The sequence below is a fragment of the Bos mutus genome, chromosome 13 (assembly GCF_027580195.1).
Source record: "Bos mutus isolate GX-2022 chromosome 13, NWIPB_WYAK_1.1, whole genome shotgun sequence".
In the NCBI taxonomy this organism is placed as follows: domain Eukaryota; kingdom Metazoa; phylum Chordata; class Mammalia; order Artiodactyla; family Bovidae; genus Bos; species Bos mutus.
The window spans coordinates 49,448,488-49,464,539 of NC_091629.1; the positions used below are offsets into that span (position 1 = coordinate 49,448,488).

Consider the following 16,052-nt stretch of genomic DNA (forward strand, 5'->3'; position numbering starts at 1 on the left):
TCCATGTCCAGTTCTAACTGTTGCTTCCTGACCTGCATACAAATTTCTCAAGAGGCAGGTCAGGTGGTCTGGTATTCCCATCTCTTTCAGAATTTTCCACAGTTTATTGTGATCCACACAGTCAAAGGCTTTGGCATAGTCAATAAAGCAGAAATAGATGTTTTTCTGGAACCCTCTTGTTTTTTTGATGATCCAGCAAATGTTGGCAATTTGGTCTCTGGTTTCTCTGCCTTTTCTAAAATCAGCTTGAACATCAGGAAGTTCACGGTTCACGTATTGCTGAAGCCTGGCTTGGAGAATTTTGAGCATTACTTTACTAGTGTGTGAGATGAGTGCAATTGTGCAGTAGTTTGAGCATTCTTTGGCATTGCCTTTCTTTGGGATTGGAATGAAAACTGACCTTTTCCAGTCCTGTGGCCACTGCTGAGTTTTCCAAATTTGCTGGCATATTGAGTGAGCACTTTCACAGCATCATCTTTCAGGATTTGAAATAGCTCAACTGGAATTCCATCACTTCCACTAGCTTTGTTTGTAGTGATGCTTTCTAAGGCCCACTTGACTTCACATTCTAGGATATCTGGCTCTAGGTGAGTGATCACACCATCATGATTATCTGGGTTGTGAAGATCTTTTTTGTACAGTTCTTCTGTGTATTCTTGCCACCTCTTCTTAATATCTTCTGCTTCTGTTAGGTCCATACCATTTCTGTCCTTTATCAAGCCCATCTTTGCATGAAATGTTCCCTTGGTTTCTCTGATTTTCTTGAAGAAATCTCTAGTCTTTCCCATTCTGTTGTTTTCCTCTATTTCTTTCATTTATCGCTGAGGAAGGCTTTCTTATCTCTTCTTGCTATTCTTTGGAACTCTGCATTCAGATGCTTATATCTTTCCTTTTCTCCTTTGCTTTTCGCTTCTCTTCTTTTCACAGCTATTTGTAAGGCCTCCCCAGACAGCCATTTTGCTTCTTTGCATTTCTTTTCCATGGGGATGGTCTTGATCCCTGTCTCCTGTACAATGTCATGAACCTCCGTCCATAGTGAGCTGTTAGGGATCATAATAAATGATCCATCTCTTTATCCATCTCTTTCTATATATGCTCATCTCCATTTTACAGACAGGAGAAACTGAGGCTCAGAGAGGGGTATGAGTTACCTGCTATCACACAGCTAAGGGCAGAACCAGGATTTGGATCCTAGTTTGACTCTAAAGCCAGTGCTCTTAATCATTTAGCTACTCATCCATTGCTTCCAGCAGTTGTTCATTCATTTATTCAATGACCATTCATTGAGCATTTACTTCGATGCCTAAGCAGACTGACAAAGCCTGTATTCTCCTGAAGCTTCCGTCTAATGGAGGTGGGAACTGGACACATGTTAGTGAAGAGGTCAAGCTTGATGGAGCTGGGGCTGGGCAGTTCTGAGGTCCCTCTAGCCCCATCTATGTTTTCAGGTGTGCGTGCGTGCTCAGTCGCTTCAGTCATGTCCAACTCTTTGCGACCCTATGGACTGCAGCCCGCCAGGCTCCTCTGTCCTTGGAATTCTCCAGGCAAGAATACTGGCATGGGTTGCTGTGTCCTCTTCCAGGGGATCTTCCTGACCCAGGGATCGAACCCGAGTCTCTTAGGTCTCCTGCACTGGCAGGTGGGTTCTTTATCACTAGTGCCACCTGGGAAGCCCGTCTGTGCCTTCACACTCCAGAACAAAGAGCGGACCATCTAGACCTCCTCCTGGCAGGGACCAGACTCTGTGTTGCTACGGGACCAACCAGCCATGGTCTTTCCCCAGGTTTGGTCGCAGGCGTGTGATCGTCAAGAAGGGCCAGAGGGGCAACAGCTTTTATTTTATCTACCTGGGCACGGTGGCCGTGACGGAGGACGAGGATGGCAGCAGTGCCTTCCTGGATCCCCACCCAACGTTGCTGCAAAAGGGCAGCTGTTTCGGGGTGAGCACGGGGGAAGGGTCTGCCCTCCTGGGGAGGGGTTGGGGGTGACAGGACTCCTGCTGGAACCCCCAGGCCAGGCCCAGTCCTACCTTCTACTTTGTGCGAGTCCCTGCCGTGTTGTGGGTCACCACGCCCTCACCTGTCAAGTGCCAATTGAGTTGGGCCTGGTCATGTCCAAGTCCGACCACTTCATGTGTGATGTTTTAAGGAGTATGTTCCCTCTGTAACCCCCAGAGATGCAGTGAGCCCTCAGCGAGGCCTCTCCAGCTTCCTCTCCCTGCCTTGGTCAAGCCTGGTTGCCTCTTTTTCCACAGGCAGCATATGGCAGTGGGTGGTGGGGGAGCAGGGGGTCGATCCACAGCAGCAGGGAGTGAGCAGGGGCACAGGATGGGCCAGGGAACCCGCATTCTGGGGAGGAGAGATTTCTAGGGGGAGATGGAAGCGGGGAAGAAGTGATCAAGGCTGCGGACTGAAAGCTCGGAGTGCCTCTCATTTGCCTGTGCTCCTGTCCATTCAACAGGAAATGGGCTCTCTCAGCTCCACAGTGAGAAGGGCCACTGTGGTTTGTATGGAAGAAACGGAGTTCTTGGTTGTCGACCGAGAGGATTTCCTGGCGAATAAGCTGGACCAAGAAGTTAAAAAGGACGCTCAGCTTCGGTTTGAATTTTTTAGGTAACTCCACCAGCCAGCATCTTCCTCCTGTGTTTCTTAGGTACCTTTGTCCTCGGCCCGATGGGGAACACTGGGTGCCATTCTCTCTGCCTGAAATGCTCTTTGGGACCTCCCACCCAACTTCAACTTTTCTGTCTAGCAAACTCCTACTATATCTTCAGGCCGCAGCTCAAATTTCCCTTTCTTAATGGGATGGTAACATGCTTTGCACACTTGTTGGGAGATGGGGTGCTCAGTCCTTTGCACCACCCACTTTTTCTCATGTAAACTTTCAATCCCACGGTGTTGTTTCTCATTCTCCCCAGTTCATAGTGAAGGAAGTGAAGCTCAGGATGGTGATGTGTCCAGAATGTCTGACTTAGAAGTCCCCAGGCTTCACTGCCCCGCCTCCCTCACTAAGGCCACCTCCTTGCACCCCAGAATAGAGTGGGTGCCTCTGTCACACCCTGTGTTTCCTTAAAGCCCCATCCAAACTATAATTCTTGCGCCATCAGACAGTAAGCAAGCAACTCGGTGGCAAGGACGGACCTCTGCCTTCTTCACCATCGTCTTCTCTCTGTTGTCACAGTGCCAGGCACAGACAGGTGCTTATCCAATTATCTTTAGTTCCTCGCCTTGAGGAAAAGAGTGAAAATCAATTGCAGCATCCATGCTGGCACCAAGAATACAGGTTGTAGGGATGCAGGGGCAGAGAGAAGTGTGGTGGGCAGAGGGCTCTGGCCTCTGCGGGCTGGAGCTAAGAGAGGCACCCCCATGAAGGGGCTGCAGCCCTTCAAGGGCGGACTCAGTCCTGAAGGGAGGGGCAGTTCATATTTTCATACAGTGGAAGAAAAATAGGGCCATGTTCTGATCGCAGCTCTTAGGTTTATCTGCCACAGGACTCTCGATAGGTCACTTCACTTCCCTGGGCTTTCGTCTCCTGCCTTGGAAAGTGGGAATCAGGATTCCTCTCTCCGAGGTCATTGTAAGAATCCAGTGCCATGTTCATGGGAAGTGTGTGGCCCAATCTTGGCCCAGGAGGAGCTCCTTCTCTGGTGGCCCTGCTTTCCTCCTTGTCTCCAGACCCTTCTCCTCCTTGGACACGGTGCCAACCCTGTTCCCCTTTGATGCCCCGATGGAGCTCATTGCCCCCACCCCCAGCTTGAGGCCTGAGTCACCTGAGTTCTGAGATCATAATTTGGAGCTGAGAAAAGATCTGTGATGCTTATTAGCAGCCCAGTGGGGCCACCTATGAGGGAAGGCAAGCCTGTGATTTATGGTATACTAGGTTAGAGGTCAAAGAAGGGGTGGTCATCGGGGGGTGGGCCTTCCACCTTAGGGCACCAACAAGCCAAAAGAAGAGGGTCCTGACCTCCGCCATCCCCTGGCCCAGGGCTGAGGACTGGCAGTCAGTAGACTGGAGGAGGGAGACGGGTTGGAATGAGCTGCCCAAACCAGAGGCAGGGCCTGGACTGCTGGGCTGGGAGAGAGGACAGCTGAAGCGAGGAACTCTTGGGTATTCCTTGGAATGGGAGCAGTTTAGTGGTAGCCAGGTGAGTGGGGGATTCAGCTGGAAGAAGCTTCTGGAGAGAGGATTGAAAGAGAAGCAAAGCCCCAAAAGCTCAGGTGCCTCTGAGGTGCAGTGAGGGGAGCAGTTGGAGGGCAGGGCCTTGAGAAGAAGAGGGCAGGAGAGCAAAGGACAAGTGCCAGGAGGCCGCTGCAGGCGGGGCTCACGAGCAGGATGGGTACGAAGTCGCCCACCTCAGGCCTTTGCCAGAGCAGGAGCACACACTCCCTTTCCGGGAATCTCCAAGTGCTAGGCCTCTGCCGTGACAGACAGTGAGGAAGTCTCACAGGCTTTTCCCCTCAGGAAGATGGACCTGTTTCACTCCTGGTCCGATGAGACGCTCTGGAAGCTCGTAGTCCTGGGGAAGGTAGAGAAGTTCTCCTACGGGCAGCTGATCTCAAAGGACTTTATAGAATCGTCCTCCATCATGTTTGTCTGTGAGGTGAGAGGTCTGGGGTGGGGGTGGTGAAGCTAAGGAGAGCATGGCTAATCTGACATCCTGTGGCCAGGTGACCAGGTGGAGCCCTGGTTTGTAATACGTTTTTTTTTTTTTTTTTTGCCCTGGACCATTTTTTAAAAGTCTATATTGAATTTGTTACAATATTGTTTCTTTTCTTTTTTAATGTTTTGTTCTTTTGGCCATGAGGCATGTGGGATCTTTGTTCCCTGAGCAGGGATTGAGCCCCTCCCCCTGCATTGGAAGGTGAGTTCCCAACCACTAGACCACCAGGGAAGTCCCAACACATCCTTTTCTGAGCACCCACATCCTAGTTGCTTGGAAAATTCCTTGGACAAAGGACCCTGATGGCTTCAGTCCATGGGGTCGCAAAGAGTCACAACTGAGTGATTAAGCACATACAGCAAAGGACGCTTTGGCCTCCCACCCTCAGAGGGTTTCTGTGATCGTTAAAATACAGAGCTGTTCCATTAGAAAGAAGGCGAGTGTTGGGTTGTCTTTCCTTGAGCTCATCTATGTGTTTATTTACAGATACATATTTAAATTATGCATTTGGCAATTAAATTTTAAGGATTCCAGATCACTTTTAAAAATTATAATCTTAAAATTGTAAAAGTGATAATGACCATATTATAAAACTTTCCAGGAAGAAGAGAAAATGAGCTCATCCCCTCAGAATAGATTTTCAAAAGTGATATTTCTTAGAATCACCGTTTTTTTGACCCTCAGAGCAAATTGCTTTCCAGAAGGAGGGCTCCACTTTCTCTAGCTCCCAGCAACATACAGCTTTGCCAGTGCCACCAACCTCTGCCAGTCACTCTTTCAAAGGTTTTTTTAATTTAATAGGTGACAGTTACTACCTCTTTGAGGATTTAACTTATATATATTCTTTTAGATTATTAGCGAGATTAATCCTGTTTACTATATAAATTTTGTCTTTTGCAATTATTTAATAGGTACGGTTACTATCTCTTTGAGAATTTAATTTACATAGTTTTTCTGATTACTAATGAGATTAATCCTATTTGTTTACTATCTAAATTTTGTATTTTGCGAATTGTTTTATGTCCTTTGCCAACTTCTCTGTTGGTTGATAATGAAAAGAAAATTTAAAATTTATTGTGTGTTTACTGTGTAAACAAAGGATGTTGCTATTGTCATCATTCCTATTTTATAGACACGAAAGGGACAGTGTTAAGTGGCTTGTTCAAGTTCACGCGGTTGATCAGGGGCAGAGGCAGGGTTGAACCCAGGTCTGTCTGACCCCAAGGCTCCTTTTCCCGGAAGCTGGGGCTTGGGATTGACTTGAGTCCACCTTTCTGTCAACTGTTGACTCTGCTCAAACCCCTGCGTAGCTCGTTATCACCACCAACATCCTCATCATCAAAACCACCACTTTTGGGGAGGGGCTCTTCACTCTTGTGCTAGGAGTTCTACTAGCATCATTAATCTTGTTTTGGTTTGCTTTGGAATAGGTAGTACTTCACATGGTTCAAAATTCAAAAGACTCACAAGACTGATGTCTCCCTTTCCCCTCTCTTCCCCAGACAATCCCTCCTCACAGATCACCCCTGGCACCAGTTTCTTGTCTCTGTTCTGCATACGTTGTCTGTGTACACAGGCAAATGCATGTGGGTGGTTTTTCCTTTTTTTCATAAGTCATATCACCATATACAGACTCTCTGCACTTTGCTGTTTCATTTTATGTTTCTGTAGGTTGTTCCATATCAGTACCTAAAGAACTTACTCATTCTCTCTTAACATTGTGTAGTATTTTACTGTATGGTTGTATTTTCATTTATCTAATCAGTTCCCTAATTGAGGGACATTTAGGTTATCTCAACAGTTGCTGTTTCAAACAGTGCTTTGATGAATAGCCGTGTACCAAGTACCATTCCACCATAAATCTTCACCAGAGCTCTACCAGGAAGGTTTTATTATTCCAGGTTTACAGCTGAGGAAGCTGAGGCAAAGATGCCTTAGGAAAGGCCACCCAGCTAGTAAGTGGCAGAGCCAGCACTCTACCCCTGGGCTTTTAGTGTCTCCTGTATACCTGTGCTTTACATGTTAAACCAACACAAACGTTTGGCAAGTTTTTGCCAAGGTCATGACACATTGGTTCAGGCGCTGGAGGGATACAAAGGTGGAAAAGGCTGGTTCTGTCTCCTTATGTATATTTTCCACTAGATTCTGTGTGTAGACAAAGTTGTCAGTGCCAGTTACCAAGCAATTAGTGCAAACTTGGTGAATAGGAAACTCTTTAAAGGCCAAAGGCTCTCAGGAGGGCTTCCTGGAGAAGGTGAGGTGGGGGCTGAGTCTTGAAATATAGGGCCCTTGGACAGAAGCAGGGTCAAGATTGGTTGTGTGCTGGAGCTGGCTCCTCCTGGCCGGTGAGAGCTGATTGTTAAGTTCTCAGGAATTTATTTATTTAATTACAATTAAATATATTATATTGAAAACAAGGCTATTAATACTGAAAAACGTAACATTCCCAGGCGTTACTGCATTTTACTATTATCTGTGTGCTTGAGGTTACTTTTCCTGTCGTATCCGTGTGGTGGAAATCTAAACCACTGTGCACATCTCTTCTCAACTCCGTGTTCAGTGACTTCCCACTGGTAGCTGAAAGTCAGCCATAGTGGAAGTATGTATGCAAGGAAGATAGGCAGACACTCTTAAGTCAGGTCTTGATTTATGACTTTGCTGACTGTCTTAAGAAAGCTATACAGAAAATACTTATAATGCAGATTAAATTCCACAGTGGGCTGGGTCTCTAGCTGTTACATTGTAAAGAGAACAAAATTAAGGAAATGTTTTTCCAGTATTTAAGAAAGACTCATCATAGATTCATCATGATGAAGAGGTGAAGTTCTGATATGCATAGTGTCATTTAGTCTCAAAGTCACGTCCAACTCTTTTGCGACCCTCTGGACTGTAGCCCACCAGGCTCCTCTGTCCATGGGATTTCCCAGGCAAGGATACTGGAGTGGGTTGCCATTTCCTTCTCCAGGGCATATTCCCGACCCAGGGATCACACCTACATCTCTTACATCTCCTGCATTGGCAGGCGGGTTCTTAACTACTAGCGCCACCTGGGAAGGCCAACCTAAGTAATTCACTATTCCTTCTCTTCCCTGATTTCTGCTTCCTCTTTCCTAAAATTCTGGGGTGATCGCCTCCAAAGCCAGGAAGGCCATGTGTCCCCCCAGTTAACTCTAAGCTCTTTTGATACTATATAGCCAGGAAAGATGAGGGAGATGAGTGGCGAGGGGTATAAATTCAAGACTTACTTTAATCAGCATGATAATGACATCCTGACTAACAGAAAGTTCTTACTCTGGTTGAGCCTTCATTTCTTCATCTGTAAAATGAGACTGTGTACTTACTTCACAGTCTGTGAGGATGAGGTTAGTTTAGCACAGGCTCACACCACTCAGTCATCATCTATCCAGTGGTTCTCGAAGTGTTGCTGGACCAGCAGCATCAGCATTGCCTGGGAACTCACTAAAAAATTCAGATTCTTAGGCCATCGCAAGAGCTAGTAAACCCAAAACTCTGGGAGGAGAGAGCTCAGTACTCTGTCTTCTGACAACACTGACCTCTGCTTCCAAGTGATTCTGATGTGCACTGAAGCTGGAGGGCGCCTGATCTAGGGGAAGAGGTTTTAAATTTTGGTATGCATAAAGAACTCCTAGCGTGCTTCTTAAAAAGGCAGAGTCCTGCCTCATCCCAGAGACTCTGCTTCATTAACTCTGGAAATCTGCCTCTAAATAAGCGTCACAGCTGATTTCTGATGCTTGAATTTCATTCTGAGAAAAATAATATAGATGTCACAGAGTGACAGCAGGTAGAGGGCTCCTTGAGTAGCAGATGAGTTGACTAGTCCCTTACAGTGCTCTGTTAAAACCCAACTTACGGGACTTCCCTGGTGCTCCAGTGGTTAGGAATCTGCCTTCCAACATAGGGGACGTGGGTTTGACCCCTAGTTGGGGAACTAAGATCCCACCACAACTACTGAGTGCACACGCTCTGGAGCCCTGGAGCCACAACTAGAAAAGCCTGAGTAGGCAAAGAAGCAAAACCCCTGATCTAATTGTTAACGTGAAGATTCTGTAATACATGAAAATTCTGATTTCTGGCTGCTTCTGAATATTCAGAAGATCAGGCAACACCAGGGTGTATTCTGGTGTGGCCCTTCTGGCTGGAGTTGAAGAGCACCCGCCGCGTCTAAAGGGACTGCTCTTTTTCCTCATTTTTATTTCCCACCTGGCCAGCTGTTTAAAAAGTTGTCCCCACTCCGATAGTTTACTCTTAATGCCACTAGAGGGAGAAATCGGCCTTGGGTGGCTGGGCGTCCTTGGGGCCTGGGCAAAGTTGGAGAGCATGATTTCTGCTAGCATTGCAAACATAATTAATGTCCGTAATCAACTCATTTTGAACAGTTTATCATTTGGGAACACATGGTGAAATTGTTTTCTCCACAGATTCAGATGCGATTAAACACCCATTAGAGTCTTTCCAGAGAGAAAACTGCTCATGTGTATTTTTCTAGTACCTGCAGTTCCTGGTGGATAAATGTTTGTTGAATGAATGTTGAATAAAGCTCCTAACACAATGCCTGGAATATAATAAGGGCTTATTAAAATGTTTGATCTCTTGAACAGTAATCTATCTTGAACAGTAATCCTAATGTGTCTCTTAGAGTTCCTACTAAAAAAGATTAAGATTGGGAATTCCCTGACTTTCTAGTGGTTAGGACTCCATGCTTACATTGACAAGGGCCTGGGTTCAATTCCTAATTGGGGAACTAAAAGCCCACAAGCTGTGTGATGTGGCCAAATTTTTTTTAAAAAATTAAGGTCTAATAAATATATGAAATGCATATGAAAAATGACATATCTTATCTCTTGGATTAGGAAAGATTAAAAGGGCTGTGAAAACCAAGTTGTCAGTGTACTATACAGATGTATTACAATGGGTTCTGTTATGCACTATTGGGGAGAGTGTAAACTTATCTAACGTATCTAGAGGGTTGTTTGACAATATATATCAAAATTTTAAACGTATAACATCCTTAATGGTGATTTTTTTTTTTTTTAGTTCTCGTGCTGTTTAGCTATTTGAATTTTTAAATTGTGAGTAGATAGCATTTTCATTTTTAAAAAGGACCTCAAACCACTTGAGAAGCAAGTAAAACAAAAGAGAGCTTATCTTCAAAGCCTGTCCTGCTTGGAGCTGGGGTTGACCCCTCTGCTTGTGTCCCTTACGTGTCCAGGGCATTTGTGAAGTCCTGAGGTTGATAGACCTTGAGAGCTCGCCCTTCTACCATAAGTGGATCTGGGAGCACCTGCAGCTCATAGACGATGGACCTCCAAACATCCACCTCAAGGGTAAGCCGATGTCCACATCCTGCAGCCAGCAGGGGGCGCTTGATCCTGCAGCTTCCTGGTGCCTGGTCCACGGCATCTTAGAAACCTAGAGCTAGAAAAGCATGGCAGGATAGACAACCTTCTACCAGCTATGGAAACCGGGTCCACACGGCCTCCAGGTGAGGCCTCTGCTGACCCCTGCAGCCCCTTTCAGCCTTTCCCCTCCGCCTCAGGTTCTTCTAGGGAGAGGGGTGGAGAAAAGATAGCCTGGAGCTAGCCAGAGCTGTGTGTGAGTTCCGCTGATTAGCAGGGTGACTTTGGTGAGTACTCAGGCCTCGGCCTGGTGTCTTGGAGTCTGTCCCTGTGTGTTGTGGTTAAGAGCATAAGCCTAGGGGCCAAACTGTTTGAATCCAGGGTCCTTCTCTTACTCTTTGTGAACACTGGGCAAGGGATTCTGTGTGCCTGCACACTGATGCCCTCAGAGTCTGTAAGGCAGACTCTGGTCTCTACCATGTAGGCTTGTTATAAAGTTAAGCAAATGAATATATAACACTCTTAGAACACTAGCTAGATGTGTTAGTACATAGTTGATGTTCACTGTCGTTATCACAGAGGTTACTGCTGAATGAGGGGAAATCTTGTATGCACAGTGCCTAGGAGGTACTCAGTAAATTTCAGTTCTCTTCTCATGTCAGTTCTTTTTCTCTCTTTTCCATTGCTAATCCACCAGAGAAAAAGCTACATCTCACACTTTTTTCCCCAGTTTTTTTTTTAACTATGGTAAAATACACATAACATAAAGTTTACTATCTTTATTTTTAAGCACACTGTTCAGCAGTATTAAGTACATTCTTTTTCTCCCCTGGCTTCTTTTGGATTATTTTATGTGATTCCATTTCATTTTCTTTGTTGGCTTATTAGCTCTGTCATGTTATTTTAGTGGTTGCTTTGTAGTTTGTTGCGTATACCTTTAACTCATCACAGGCTGCCTTCAAGTGATATTATGCCATTTCACGTATAGAATCAGAACCGTGCAACAGTATACTTGTGTCTCTCCCCTCTCAGATGTGCTATGGTCATGCATTCTACCTTCAGATATGTTAAAAACCTTACAACACATGGTTATTATTTTTGCTTTAAATAATTATATTTTAAACATACTTAAATACTAAGAACAAAACTATTTTGTCTTTATGTGGTACCATTCCTGATTTTTTTCATACCTTTGTATAGATCAGACTTCCATACTACCGTTTCTTTCTGCCCAAAGTGCTTCCTTTAACATTTCTTTCAGCTTTTCTATGTTTAAGAATGATTTTGCATTAATTTTATAAAGAAATTTTTTGTTGGGTACAGAATTCAGGATTTACAGGTTTTTTTTTTTTTGCTCAATATTTTAAAGACTTGCCTTAAAGTCTGTCTTCTGGCTCACATTGTCTTCAGTAAGAAGTCTGCCAACATTCTTATCTTTGTATAATTTCTTTGCATAACTTTTTATATCCTTTATACATAATATGCCTTTTTGTTGAGGCTGTTATTTTTCCTTCCAGTTTATCAAAATACAACTAACATGTAACACTATGTAAGTTTAAGGTAAACAGAAAGATGGTTTGACTTACAAATCATCATGAATGATTACCACAGTAAATTTAGTGAACATTAATCATTTCACATAGATACAAAATAAAAGAAGAAGAAAAAGATTTTCTTGTGGTAAGAACTCTTAGGATTTACTCTTGTCAGTTTTCTTATAACATATAGTGATGTTAGTTATATTAATCGTGTGCATTGCACCTCTGTTACTTAGCATTTTTCTTATAACTGGATGTTTGTATCTTTGACCACCTTCAGCCAGTTCCTTCTCCCCCTTACACTCCACCTTTGGTAACCACAAATCTGATCTCTTTTTCTACAAGTTCGTTTGTTTGTTTATTTTTGAAGTAAAACTGACCCATAACAGTATGTTAGTTCCTGGTGTACAATGTAGCAATTCAATGTAAGTGGTAAAATCATCACCACTACCCTGCCCTGGTTAGTTTAAATTTTTTCTTTTTATCAGTTTTAAGCAATTTGATTACACTGTGCCTTGGAAAAATTTTCATCATGTTTCTGTGCTTGGGGCTCATTTAATTTTTGGATCTTTGGGTTTATATTTTTCGTCAGATTTGGAATCTTTAACCATTATTTTTAAAATGCTCTTTTTTTCTATCTTTCTCTTCCACTTTGAAGACTCAAATCATATGTATATTGGGCTGCTTGAAGTTGTTTTACTGATACTCTAATAATATTTTGCTGTTGTCTTTTTTCCTCTGTCATTTTAAATAATTTTTATTGCTGTGTGTTTGACTTTAACAGTCTTTCTTCTGCATTGTTTAATCTGCACTGTTTAATCTGCTAGTAATCCTATCCAGTACATTTTTTCATTTCAGACCTTGCAGTTTTCACATCTAGAAGTTTGATTTGGGTATTTTAAAAACTAATTTCTATTTTTCTGTTTAATGTACACAAAATTTCCTCTTTGGAACACAATGATAGCAACTATTTTAATGTTTTTACGTATTAATTCTGTCATCTGTATCGTTTCTGAGTCAGTTTCAATTCTTTGCTTTTTTCTCTTTATATGGTTCATATTTTCCTACTTCTTTGCATGTTTGGTAAATTTTCACAGAATGCCAGAAACTGAATTTTGGGTGCTGCATATTTTAAAATTCCTGTAAATCTTTCTGAGGTTTGTTCTGGGATGCAGGTAAGTTATTTGGAAATATTTTGATCTTTTAAAAACTAGCACTTAGGCTTTGGTAGGTAAGATCAGAGCAGTTAATCTAGAGCTAGTTTTGTCCCATTTACGAGACAAAACCGTTTTTACTTGTGGGGCTTTCTAATCTAGCTTTTGGGAATAGGAACTGTTTCTGGTCTTTTGAGAACTCTGATGATTTATCCCTCTAAACATTTTGGGTGTTTCTTTCCCCAGCCTTGGGTATTACTACTATTACTACTATGCAGTATCTATTACTGCAGAACAAATTATCCCAAACTTAATGACTTAAAACAATACTTATTATTTCTCAGATCTTGTAGGTCAGAATTTTGAGCATAGCTTAGCCAAGTGCCTCGGCTCAAGTTCTCTTGTGAGGTTGCAGCTGTCTTTCAGGGGCTGTGTTCTCATGTGAAGACTCAGTTAAGAGGGACCCACTTCCAAGGTCATTTAATGGCTGTTTGCAAACTTTACTTAGTCCCTCATCTTGTGAGTATCTCTGCAGGGCTATTTTTCTGACATGGCAGCTTGCTTCCCCTGGAGAGAGAGAGAGAACAGAGTATACCCAAGGGCGAAAGCCACAATCTTTAAAACCTCGTCTCAAAAGTGACATCCTGTCACTCCTGCTGTATTCTGTCTGTTAGAATCAAGTCCAGCCCACAGTTAATGGGAGGACAGTACACACCTGTGTGGCCATTAGGAGGTGGGGATCACTGAGAGCCATCTTAGTGGTTGCATTCCGCTGGTGGTTTCCTGACATTATATGTGAGTTGCTGAGTGCTCAGCTGAGACTGAAGGAGACCCTTGGAAGATCTTCAGACCTCTCTCTTGAGCAGCTCTCTCCTCTCCGGAACTGTACTCTGTGGACTCCAGCTGCCTTGTCTTCTCTGGCACTCTCGCTTCTGTCATGTTAATTTGGAGAGATGGCTGGACTCCTCCTGGGTTTCCCTTCGTTGCACCATTGTCCAGAAAGCCTCCAGGTGGTCGGGTGGGGCAATAGAAGAACTCATCCCATTTGTTTTCTATCTTGCAGGGATAATGATTCTTCATGGCCTGATGCCCAATGTCTTGAAAACCATTTTTTTTCTGTGTATTTAGCCCAGTATTTTCGGAGAAGGCAATGGCACACCACTCCAGTACTCTTGCCTGGAAAATCCCATGGACGGAGGAGCCTGGTGCGCTGCAGTCCATGGGGTCGCTGAGGGTCAGACACGACTGAGCGACTTCACTTTCACTTTTCACTTTCATGCATTGGAGAAGGAAATGGCAACCCACTCCAGTGTTGTTGCCTGGAGAATCCCAGGGACGGGGAGCCTGGTGGGCTGCAGTCTATGAGGTCACACAGAGTCGGATACAACTGAAGTGACTTAGCAGCAGCAGGCCAGTATTTTATTAGTTTCTGGTGAGAGAGTAGATCTAGTGGATCTAGTCCCTTTTACTCTGGTTGGAAGCAAACATCTAGATCTGTGGTTCTTAATAGCTGAGTTTTATTCTCTTGTTTGGACATACTACAATTAAGCCAATTATATTTTATAAATACTTTGGGTTATTTTCAGTTTTTTGCTATTACCCTACTGTGGTGAATTTCCTGGTGTGTTTATCTTTGCATACTTGTGCACAGAAACATATGGATAAATTCTTAGAATCACTGGATCAAGTAATCGGTCCAGTGTGTACTGGCAATGCATTTAAAATGTTGATAAATATTGCTACAACGTCTTCTAAATAGGTTGTATTTAGGGTTGTTTTTCCAGTACTACTCCTTGTGTAGTTTGGATTTACTTCTACTAACATTAATTTTAATTTTAACAATTAATTCTAACACTGGGGCTCTTTTTTTTTTTTTTGACTTTGCTGCTCAGCCTGAGAGATCTTAGTTCCCTGAGCAGGGACTGAACCCCTACCATGGCAGTGAAAGCCTAACTACTAGGCCGCCAGGCGACTCTCAGGAGATCTGTTTTTTAAAATAATGTCATTAAGGTTCTATTTTCATAAAATAAAAGACACAAATTTAAAGTGTATAGTTCAATGAGTTTTACCAAATTTACATCTGTTGTAACCACCACATATAACTTGGTTCTATAACCAAGTTATAGAACATTTCTAGCACCCCTAAAAGTTCCCTTGTGCCCCTTCCCAGTCCATCTCTATCCTTCACCCCTGGCCCTGGGCAGCTACTTATCTGTCTTCTATCACTGTATGTTCCATTTGTCTTTCCTAAGGCTTCATGTAAATGGAATTATACACACAGTATGTACTTTTTAGCGCCTGGCTCCATTCACTCAGCATAGCATTTCTGAGTGGTATTCTCTTGGAAATCTTCTTAATAATTCTCACAGAGGGCCTGTTGTGGTGCAGGCACTGTGCTAGGCATAGCACATGCTCAGGGTTTTACGGCTGGTCATCCCTTTATCTTTTATTGCTACCCCTACCCCCAGTCCCAGTTGAAAAAACAGATAAATGTGATCTGTTAATGGAAAGACATGAGCTTTGAATTAGAAACACCTGAGTTCAAATTCAAGCTTTGGCCCTTTGTGCTTAGTCACTTTAGCGTCTGAGCCACCAGCGAAGCCCAAGAATACTGCATTGGGTAGCCTATCCATTCTCCAGGGGATCTTCCCGACTCAGAAATTGAACCGGAGTCTCTGGCATTGCAGGCAGATTCTTTACCTGGAAGCCCTTCGGCCCTTTCCTGGGTGTTAAATTCTGCTTCTCATTTTCTCTCTTAAATCAGGCTAATGACATTCATCTGGATGTAATAGTTATAAAGCTCTAGCTCAGGGCCCAGCCCAGAGGGAAAATACACAGAAACCACAATATTTTTCTTTTCTATTTTTCTTAATTCCCCCGTGCATCAGACTTACCATGCAGAAGACTATGATACACCTCCAAACACCACCAGTTTTATCCTCATATATGGAAAGAGTCGTTAATGTGTTTTCTTATACTTTCTCTAACAGATTTATCTCCTGTGGAGAGATTTAAGGAATTCCAGATCAGGTCATATCCTGTACAGGATTTTAGTTTTCTGAAGCTTTTTCATCTCCAGAAAGCCCAGGAGCAAGAAGGATCCAGCTTCAGTAGGAAGATTAAAACCTCAGGAAATACTCTCCCAAAGACCTTTGGCTCAAAAATCAAGTAAGCTTTGCCCTTGACAGATTGGAGGGTTCAGAGTCTGATTGAAAGGGGGTATAACTTACAGGGCAGACTGTCAGGTATGCTGGGGGTGAGCAGAGATAGCAATCACAACTTTCCCCCAAAGATTGGGGTGTCTGTAGAAGGCTGCCTAGGGGACTTCCCTGCTGGTCCAGTG

General features: G+C 43.6%; 1 protein-coding gene across 1 annotated transcript in view; it reads left to right on the plus strand.

Moving 5' to 3' along the window:
• The window catches only part of CNBD2 (cyclic nucleotide binding domain containing 2), a 48,173-nt gene that overhangs the window by 17,602 nt on the left and 14,519 nt on the right, over nucleotides 1-16,052 (plus strand). The window contains exons 5-9 of the mRNA XM_005900047.2: nucleotides 1,784-1,940; nucleotides 2,461-2,612; nucleotides 4,462-4,600; nucleotides 9,891-10,005; nucleotides 15,700-15,877. Coding sequence (XP_005900109.1) covers nucleotides 1,784-1,940; nucleotides 2,461-2,612; nucleotides 4,462-4,600; nucleotides 9,891-10,005; nucleotides 15,700-15,877 — 741 coding nt within the window. The remainder of the gene's footprint in view (nucleotides 1-1,783; nucleotides 1,941-2,460; nucleotides 2,613-4,461; nucleotides 4,601-9,890; nucleotides 10,006-15,699; nucleotides 15,878-16,052) is intronic.